General features: G+C 36.4%; 1 protein-coding gene across 3 annotated transcripts in view; it reads right to left on the bottom strand.

Annotated features, from left to right (window-relative positions):
• The window catches only part of PTPN12 (protein tyrosine phosphatase, non-receptor type 12), a 94,639-nt gene that overhangs the window by 43,940 nt on the left and 39,845 nt on the right, over positions 1 to 10,854 (bottom strand). For 2 of the 3 annotated variants that reach the window (XM_010848092.1, XM_010848094.1), the window contains exon 2: positions 9,328 to 9,436. In XM_010848092.1, the coding sequence (XP_010846394.1) occupies positions 9,328 to 9,436 (109 nt within the window). Of the gene's footprint in view, positions 1 to 9,327; positions 9,437 to 10,217; positions 10,836 to 10,854 lie in introns of those variants that run through there. The other variant, XM_010848091.1, reaches the window with a different exon arrangement.

Genomic DNA, 10,854 nt, shown 5'->3' with positions numbered 1-10,854 from the left:
TTGATGTGGAAAAGACTCTGATGCTGGGAGGGATTGGGGGCGGAAGGAGAAGGGGACGACAGAGGATGAGATGGCTGGATGGCATCACCGACTCAATGGACTTGAGTTTGAGTGAACTCCGGAAGTTGGTGATGGACAGGGAGGCCTGGCGGGCTGCAATTCATGGGGTTGCAAAGAGTCAGACACGACTGAGCGACTGAACTGAACTGAACTAAACTGAATAACATGTAACATGCCACAATCATTTCAGTTGTTTCTAATCCAGGGACAATTACTAAAGGCAATTAAAATACAAAAAGACATACAGAAATGGTAACAAATACAAATAAACTTAAACTTTTTGTTTTTTGGCCTCGCTGCATGGCATGCAGGATCTTAATTCCTCAACTAGGAATTGAACCTGTGACCCTGCAGTGAAAGTGTGGAGTCCTAACCACTGGAATGTCAAAAAAGTCCCCTAGCAAACATTTTAAGAAGAATAATTAATTTATTAGTCAACAAACTGAATTTATACATTAATATAAAGGTCCAGTTCTGCTAATTTTATTTATTTATTTTTGGTGAAATCTTCTTTGGAAATATGTAGGAAGAGATATATAAGAAAGACATACTAGTTTCCAATTAAAATTATTTATCCCCTTCCCATGTTTCCAGGAAAGAGAATACATACATGTGTATCAATGCTTTGTTTCTTGTTTCATTACATCCTACATGTCTTTTTTAAAAAGCCATTTTAGATCAGAAATGTACATATAAAAAATGCTATGCTTTGGGTAAATGATAATAGAACAATTCTGAAGTTAGTACAATGGCCGTTAAATAACCATATGATGCTTCTTCTTACCATGTTTGCCAATAATGATAGGTTCCAATTAATACAAAGTATCTCAAAGACAAAGACTTTGTACAATAGTTGGCTGACCATTGAACCCTTAGTAAATGTTTCTGGGGACTGTGAATCCAGATGAGAACAGTGGCTCCCAAATGATAGCCAATACTGGTGCCAAGCTGCTTGCTACATACAAGTTGGGAAATTTTTTTAAAAAATTCTCTGGAAAATTTTATGTGTATATAAAAATAAAACAGTATAATGAACTTCATCTATCTATTACCCATCTTCAACATTTTGCCACTCTCATTTCATCTATTGCTGATCATACAGCAATGAGGGGCTGGGGAAAATAACTTAGAAAGCAAGATTTCTGAGTCCCATATTCTGCAGTAAGTCTGATTCAGTCAGTTCAAGATGGGGCACAGAAATGGGATTTTTTTTTTTTTTTTAATGAAATAACGCCATTAGAAACAACATGATGGACCTAGAGACTATCATACCAAGTGAAGTCAGAAAGAGAAAAATACTGTAGGACATCACTTATATTTGGAATATAAAACAGGACACAAATGAACATATCTATGAAACAGAAACAGATTGACAGACATAGAAAACAGACTTCTGGTTGCCAAGGGGGAGAGTGGAAGGGGAAAGAAGGATTGGGAATTTGAGATCAGCAGATGCAGACTATTATATATAGGATGGATAAACAATAAGGACCTACTATATAGCACAGGAAACTATTCAATATCCTGTGATAAGCCATAATGAAAAGGATTATGAAAATGTATATGTATTACTAAATTACTCTATTGTACAGCAAAAACTAACACAACATTGTAAATCAACTATACTTGAATAAGAATTTTTTAATGGCTTTTTTTTTAAACACTCTAAGGCACAGGCAAATTTTCTAGTCACTACTAGATTGAGAATATAAAAATCAATATTATGCTGTGTATAACATAGTATGTGTATTTTAATACTCTTTATCAGTGGTTCTATTAAGCATAAACATGAAGAGAAATAACTTAAAGAATATGAAAGAAATTATTGTTTTCATTTCATGGTTTTGCTGCCTGCTTCTGCAGTCTCCCAGGAGCCATTTCCAAATAGATAAAACCAGTATTCGCTACACAGGAGGCTCTTTAAAGTAGTAGCTTTTTTCTTCTTCAACAAACATCTATTCCAACGACAAATAAACACACACACACCAAACAATATATAAATATATTGTTGCCTCCAAGAAAACACACACCTATTGATAAATCCTAGGTGTGAAAAATAAAAGAATCTTCATAATAACATTGGAATAGGCAGAATACCCTGATCCATCACTTCTAAAGGCTAGCCAGCTCAGTTTTAGCCCTTTCAACAAACAAAAGCAACAGGTCATCCTTGACACGGGAGTATCCAGAAATTTCTTAATTATAGGCCTGGTCTCAGTGGTCTAGCATAAAATAAACCAAATCTCCCAGATAGCCTGAGAAAAACCTAAGTGATCTTTGAATAGTGATGAAATTACTTTTAATGGATCAAACGCAATAATGTCTGCTCTTGCCACTTCAAGTCAACATTATACTAGAGGTTTTAGCCAGTGAAATAAGTCAAAACAGACACTCAGATTGGAAAGAAAGGAGTAAAACTATCATTATTTGTAAATGACATGATTCTGATATGTAAAAAATCCTAACATTTCCACAGAAAAATTACTAAGATAAATGAGTCCAGGAAGGTCGTGGTCATTTAGTCACTAAGTCATGTCTGACTCTTGTGACCCCAGGGACTGTGGCCTGGAAGGCTTCTCTCTCTGAAGGTCAGTGGATTAAAAAAAAAAAAAAATCGATGTGCAAATATGAACTATATTTCTATATACTAGTAACAAAAATCTTGAAAATAAAATTAAAATAATTCCATTCACAACAGCATAAAAACTTTTTACAAGAAGAAATACAAGATTTGTACACTGAAAACCATAAAACACTGCTGAGAGAAATTAAAGATTTAAATAAACAGAGTTGTCTTATATATATGGTTCCCTGGTGGCTTAGATGGTCAAGAATCCACCTACAGTGCAGGAGACCTGGGTTCGATCCCTGGGTTGGGAAGATCCCTTGGAGAAGGGCATGGCAACCCACTCTAGTATTCTTGCCTGGAGAATCCCCATGGACAGAGGAGCCTGATGGGGTTGCAAAGAGTCGGATACGACTGAGCGACTAAACACAGCACATATATAGACATAAACACTTTCTTTATCCATTCATCCGTTGATGAACACTTAGATTCAAAGAGTCAATATGGTTTAAAATTGCAATTATCCTTAAACTGGTCCATAGATTCAACACAATCCTTATTAAAATTCCAGTAGGAATTTTTGCAGAAATTGACAAGCTTATCTCAGAATTTATATGGAAATGCAAAGGACTGAGAATAACCAAACCAATTTTTTAGGAGAACACTTCTTGCCTTTAAAACTTACTATAAAGCTACAACGATCAAGATACTGTGATCTGGTGTCAATGAAATAGAATTAAGGGTTCAGAAATAAACTCTTACATTTACAGTCAAATTATTTCCAACAGAAGAGCTAAGGCAATTCAGAGGAGAAAGGATAATTTTCAACAAATGGTGCTGGAACAATGCCACGTGCTGAAAGATTATTTTAGATCCTTACCTGACACCATATTAAAAATTAACTCAAAATAGACTATACACTTAAATGCAACAGCTAAGACTATAATATTTACAGGAATGAAATGAAAAATCACAGAAGAAAATCTTTGTCATTCTGGATTAGGCAAAGAGTTCTTGGACTGAACATGAAAAGCATGACCCATAAAACGGATAAACTGGACTTCATGAAAATTAAAAGTGTGCATTAAGACACCACTAAGAAAATGAAAAGACAAACCATAAACTGGAGAGGGGGCGGGGGCCGGGGGGGGGAGGTGCAAATCATAATATCTGAAAAAAGACTTGTATCTGGGGTATATAGAAAACTTTTATAACTAAATAGGATAAAAAATCAATTAAAAAAATACTGCGAACGCTTTGAAGAGACTGTTCACACCTTTATCCATTAATCTGCTGATGGACACTTAGGTTGCTTGGCAACTGTGAATCATGCTGATATGAATACTGGGATGCATGTATCTCTTTAAATCAGTGTTTTTGTTTTTTTGTGTATATACAGCCAGGAGCAAAACTGTTGGATCATATGATAGTTCTACTTTTTTTTGTTTCTTGAGAAAACTCCATACTGTTTTCCACAGTGGCTGAATGAATTGACATTCCCATCAACAGTATAAAGAGTCCCCATCTTAAAAATGGGTCAACTTTATGATACGTAAATTATACCACAATAAGGCTGTTTAAAAAAACAAAAAAATAAACTGCAAGCACTGGTCATGCTAAATACTCGAAATTGTCCATTTGCACTATTCTTATGACAGAAGGAAAATATGTATCTCTAAAAACTATTACTATTAATTTTCCAAATTAAAATGATTAGAAATTTATTGGAAACTGACCTATCAAACCTTAAATAACTTAAAGTAAAAAGGTACTGCTACTCTGCCTATAGCACAATGTTTAAGAGCTCAGACTCTAGGGCAAGGTTCCTCAACCTCAGCGCTAATTTTTATTTGACCTTGGCTAATTCTCTGTTGTGAGGAGGCTGTGGCCTCCGGATTGTAGGATGCAGTAGCTTCCCTGTCCTCTACCCACTAGATGCCAGTAGCAGCCTGCTCACTCCACATCCTAGTTGTAATAACCAAACAACCAAACCACGTCTAGCATTGCTAAATGTCTGTCCCTTTAGGAGCAAAATCACTGTGGCTGAAAACCAATGCTTTGGATACAAACTGCCCGGGTTTAAATTCTCACCACACTATTAGCTGTGTGGCAAGCTATTTAAGTTGGTGATGGACAGGGAGACCTGACGTGCTGCAGTCCACGTGGTCTCAGAGTCGGACACAACTAAGCGACTGAACTGAACTGAACTGAACTGAAGCTGTTTAACCTTTGTCTCAATTTTTTATCTGCAAAATGGCATACAATAGTACCTCCCTCAGTTTTGTTTTGATGATTATGGTAAATAATTCATTTCCTAAAGAAACTGGCAAACAATACAAAGCAAGGCTTTTATTTTTCAGAGGACCAGTGGAACAGCACTGAACTTCCCCATCTATCTCTAGTTAAAATTAATAAAGCTTCCTCCTATTCTCAGTTTTCTCTCTGTAACTCCTACTACATTATTATCAATAGCACTAACCACTATGAGAGACCACACATGTTATTTGACTTGTTCATTGCCTTGCCTACACTATAAGCTCTACAAGGGCAGGGTATTTGGTCAGGTTGTTTTCTGCAGCACATAGTATATGTTCAAAGCTTCTTGTAAAATGAATGAATGAAACAACATATGAAAACAGAAACCTGAAGCTGTTTGAGATTCATTTCCTCAGATGGTAAAAAAACAAGGTGGAAACACTGTTTCTTTAAGAGTGTGCACATTAATTCCCTCTCTTCATTCCAAAGCAAAAACCACAACCCAGTTGTGGATGTGACTAGTGACAGAAGCAAGGTCCGATGCTGTAAAGAGCAATATTGCATAGGAACCTGGAATGTTACGTCCACAAATCAATGCAAATTGGACATGGTCACAGTAGATGGCAGGAATGAATGTCACCATTTTAGGAATCAGAAAACTAAAATGAACTGCAATGGGTGAATATAACTCAGATGACCATTACATCTACTACTGTGGGCAGGAATCCCTTAGAAGAAATGGAGTAGCCTTCATAGTCAACAAGAGTCGGAAATGCAGTACTCGGATGCAATCTCAAAAACGACAGAATGATCTCTGTTCATTTCCACGGCAAACCATTCAATATCATGGCAATTCAAGTCTATGCCCTGAACAGTAATGCTGAAGAAGCTGAAGTTGAATGGTTCTATGAAGACCTACAAGACCTTCTAGAACTTACATCCAAAAAAGATGTCCTTTTCATTATAGGGGACTGGAATGCAAAAGTAGGAACTCAAGAAACACCTGGAGTAACAGGCAAATTTGGCACTGGAGTACAGAATGAAGCGGGGCAAAGGCTAATAGAGTTTTGCCAAGAGAATGCATTGCTTATAGCAAACTCCCTCTTCCAACAACACAAGAGAAGACTCTACACATGGACATCATCAGATGGCCAACACTGAAATCAGACTGATTACATTTTTTGCAGCCAAAGATGGAGAAGCTCTACACAGTCAGCAAAAACAAGACCAGGAGCTGACTGGCTCAGATCAGGAACTCCTCATTGCCAAATTTAGACTTAAATTGAAGAAAGTAGGGAAAACCACTAGACCATTCAGGTATGACCTAAATCAAATCCCTTACGATTATACAGTGGAAGTGAAAAATAGATTTAAGGGACTAGATCTGATAGACAGAGTGCCTGATGAACTATGGATGGAGGTTCATGACATTGTACAGGAGACAGGGATCAAGACCATCCCTAAGAAAAAGAAATGCAAAAAAGGAAAATGGCTGTCTGAGGAGGCCTTACAAATAGCTGTGAAAAGAAGAGAAGCCAAAAGCAAAGAAGAAAAGGAAAGCTACCCATTTGAATGCAGAGTTCCAAAGAACAGCAAGGAGAGATAAGAAAGCCTTCCTCAGTGATCGACGCAAAGAAACCGAGGAAAACAACAGAATGGGAAAGACTAGAAGAGAAAGACTTTCTCTTCAAGAAAATTAGAGATACCAAGGGAACATTTCAGGCAAAGATGGGCTCAATAAAGGACAGAAATGGTATGGACCCAACAGAAGCAGAAGATATTAAGAAGACGTGGGAAGAATACACAGAGGAACTATACAAAAAAGATCTTCACAACCCAAAATCACGATGGTGTGATCACTCACCTAGAGCCAGACATCCTGGAATGTGAAGTCAAGTGGGCCTTAGGAAGCATCACTACGAACAAAGTTAGTGGAGGTGATGGAATTCCATTTGAGCTATTTCAGCTATATATGCAGACTACATCATGAGAAATGCTGGGCTGGATGAAGCACAAGCTGGAATCATGATTGCTGGGAGAAATATCAATAACCTCAGATATGCACATGGAGAAGGAAATGGCAACCCACTCCAGTATTCTTGCCTGGAGAATCCCAGGGACAGAGGAGCCTGGTGGGCTGCCATCTATGGGATCGCACAGAGTCGGACATGAATGAAGCGACTGAGCAGCAGCAGCAGCAGCAGCAGATACGCAGATGACACCACCCTTATCACAGAAAGTGAAGAAGAACTAAAGAACCTATTGATGAAAGTGAAAGAGGTGAGTGAAAACATCAGCTTTAAACTCAACATTCAGAAAATTAAGATTATGGCATCCGGTCCCATCACTTCATGGCAAACAAATGGGGAAACAGTGGAAACAGTGTCAGACTTTATTTTTCTGGGCTCCAAAATCACTGCCAATGGTGACTGCAGCCATGAAATTAAAAGATGCATGCTCCTTAGAAGGAATGTTATGACCAACCTAGACAGCATATTAAAAGGCAGAGACATTACTTTGCCAACAGAGGTCTGTCTAGTCAAGGCTATGGTTTTCCAATAGTCATGTATGGATGTGAGAGTTGGACTATAAAGAAAGTTGAGGACTGAAGAACTGATGCTTTTGAACTGTGGTGTTGGAGAAGACTCTTGAGAGTCCTTTGGACTGCAAGGAGATCCAACCAGTCCATCCTAAAGGAGATCAGTCCTGAGTGTTCATTGGAAGAACTAATATTGAAGCTGAAACTCCAATACTTTGGCCACCTGATGTGAAGAGCTGACTGATTTGAAAAGACCCTGATAGTGGGAAAGATTGAAGGAAGGAGGAGGAGACAGACACAGAGGATGAGACGGTTGGATGGCATCACTGACTCGATGGACATGAGCTTGGGTCAACTCCAAGAACTGGTGTTGGACAGGGAGGCCTGGCGTGCTGTGGTCCATGGGGTTGCAAAGAGTTGGACACGACTGAACTGAACTGAACTGAACATTAATTCCAGAGCATAATAAGAGTACCTCAAAATTATATTGCTTAATTTAAAAGAACTGTTCAGAAACCCATACTATTCACTACTCTGAAGTGGTTTGGTAAGAAAAGTGAATTATATTTTCCAAAACCTTAATGAGTGGTTACTATGTGCTAGGGACAACTGTAAGCATTGTACATGCACAAAATAATCTTTTAAGGTAATTATTATTTTAATCTCCATTTTGAAGATGAAGAAACCAAAGCACAGAAAGGATACATCCAAAATTACATAGATAACAGTTGACAGAGGCAGGATTTGAACTTCCAGTCAGAGCTCTTTATTATGCTCTGTTGCCACTTTATAACTGTGCTGCTACCAGCCACCCACAGATCCCATATCTGAAAGTAAAGTTGAATAACAACAGAAAGATGAAGGATTAAATTTATGCAAAGAGGACAGTAAGAAAGAAGGAAGAAGACAAGTGCGGGATGAGGCAATTTGAAAAAGGGTTATTATAGAAGAAGGAAATTTAAAAAATAGTGACTGGTCAACAACATCAAAACAGTTAACAGAAAAGAATAAGGCACTAATTAACAACAACAACAATAGTAATAAAAGACTACCGAATATGATAATTAAAGTCTCTGGAAAATTTATCAAGGACATTTTAGAGAGAATAAACTTTAGGAATGAATGAAATTTTGTCAATTATACTTCAATAAAGCTAGAAAAAAAAGGATGAAAGCAGAGTTGAGAGAATGGTATCCTGGAATGTACAGATTTCTAGATAAGAAGGAAAAGAGAAAGACTATTGGCAGCTTTAAAAGACAGCGGGTATGATATAAACTTTTAACTTTTACAGTTAAAGGTATTCTGATAGAAAACTATACTGTTTAAGAATATAATTATATCATCATTATTAGAATATAATGCTATCAGTCTTAGGCATGCCCTCAGAGATACATACCATGCTCTTAGACTAGTAAGAACAGCAGACACACAAGCATGAATCATGGTTCATTTTTTTTTTCATGGTTCATTTTTAATGCTCAATTAATCAATTATAGTTCTTATGAATAGAAAATAGATGAGTTAATATTTTTAGCATTTTATAAAATGTATTATACTTATTGAATTATGTCTGTATTATTTTATTTTTTATAAAAAATTTCTCTGAACAGGGAGTCCACAAAAGATATTTTTACTTGGATTTTTCAGATTTGAAAGTGGGGCAGTATCAGAGTAATTATGACACTTAAAGGGAAAAAAATGAACAGTAAAATAACAACAACAAAATCTACTATCATAAGGAAAGGCAAGCACAACCACAAATTATTATCTTGTAGTATAACTTGAAAGAAAAGCTCATCATTATTTTCTTAACAAATGAACTCATTAGGAAGAAGAAAGCTAGTTTAAGGTATAAAACTATTAATTAGCATATCCATTTGTTCCTTTAATGGCATTTTAAACTTACATGGCAGTATGTCCTTATATCTGTTCTTTTTAACATTTTCTTCTTTTTCTCCAGTGGCTGTGGGATAAATCTTTTCTGTTCTATATTTGGTTGACAATCTTCTTAGTCGCTTAAAATCAAAAGAAAAGAAGATTCAAATTCAGAAAAAATCAGTATTTCAAAATGTTAATGAAAATTTGAATGATAATAAGCTCTTCATTGAATTTTACTAACCCCAATTTCTCACAACTCATTTTCTTATTTTTCTAAATTCACGGTATCTCCCTAACCCTTTGTAATTAAACCCTTAATAATTAACCCTAATTTTTTTTTCTTAGCATAAGAGCAAACATAAGATTAATATTCCAAGTAGCAATTTTAAAAGGAGGGCAGTAGAATAAAAGTGGTAAAGAATCCCCCTGACAATGCAGGACTCAAGAGACTGGGTTTGATCTCTGGGTGAGGAAGATCCCCTGGAGTAGGAAATGGAAACCCGGTCCAGTATTCCTGCCTGGAAAGTTCCATGGACAGAGGAGCCTGGCAGGTTACAGTCCATGGAGTCACAAACAGTTGCACATGACTGAGCAACTGAGCACAACACGGCATCAGATATAAATAATTTTATTTAAAGAAACCATTAATAAGCTGAGTCAGAATATTTAACTCAGCATCCGAAAAACAAACTTTACAATCACACCTAAAAGATTATATAGAAGTTGTTATTTCTTCTCTCAGTAAACCTTGAGCACCCATGATGTGCCAGGCTCCTTCCAAGGCATAAGCTAATAATTACTTATAAGACACTGCAAAACAAAGTTCTTTGATACTCAATTGGAAATGTTCAACAAAGACCAATTCTGCTTATTCAGTGTATTACAGAAGTGGCTTGTGAGTTGGTGAGAAATTCTTACCACATAAGGCAGTAGGGATGTTCTTGGGCTGGAATATTTCTGCATGTCAGGAATACACTTCCTGCTTTCAGAAGCACTGAAAGTCAGCATTGTGAATTGTTTAAATTCACTACTCAACCACATTGCTGAAATCTAATTTCAAAGGAACCTACTTTCTTCCAGGCTTAAAAACATATCGAAGGCATTCTGGTTTTACTATTGAACAAAAGTATTAAATACAAATGAAAAAGATGCCTGGTAACATTTAATTTTTTCACCATTTTATTTTTGTTCCTTGTGATACTGATAATTAAGCAACTAAGAATAGTATGTCTATATTTTTACAGACAGAACTTTAATTGAAGATCTTTAACTTATTCTTGTATTGACATACTTAACCTTTAACATTTGAAATAATCTTAAAGTAGACCCTCACATACAGAATGGTAAGCTTTTTTGTTCTTCTCTGAAAAACTCCTAAATTTTATCATCCCAATCTTAAAGACCTAAAGCAGGAATATATGTTTTTTAAAATGAAAAATCTTAACTAGAATTCTGTTTTGCACAGGCACAATGCCAAAGCAAAACTGTTCACTTTTATGATGTTATTTCCTGTAGTAATAAAGTTTTCAAAGTATGTAAGTGCATGGGGGGGGGG

The sequence above is a fragment of the Bison bison genome, unplaced genomic scaffold, assembly GCF_000754665.1.
Source record: "Bison bison bison isolate TAMUID 2011002044 unplaced genomic scaffold, Bison_UMD1.0 scf7180017864260, whole genome shotgun sequence".
Taxonomy (NCBI): Eukaryota; Metazoa; Chordata; class Mammalia; order Artiodactyla; family Bovidae; genus Bison; species Bison bison.
This window is presented reverse-complemented; position numbering and strand designations above follow the sequence as displayed.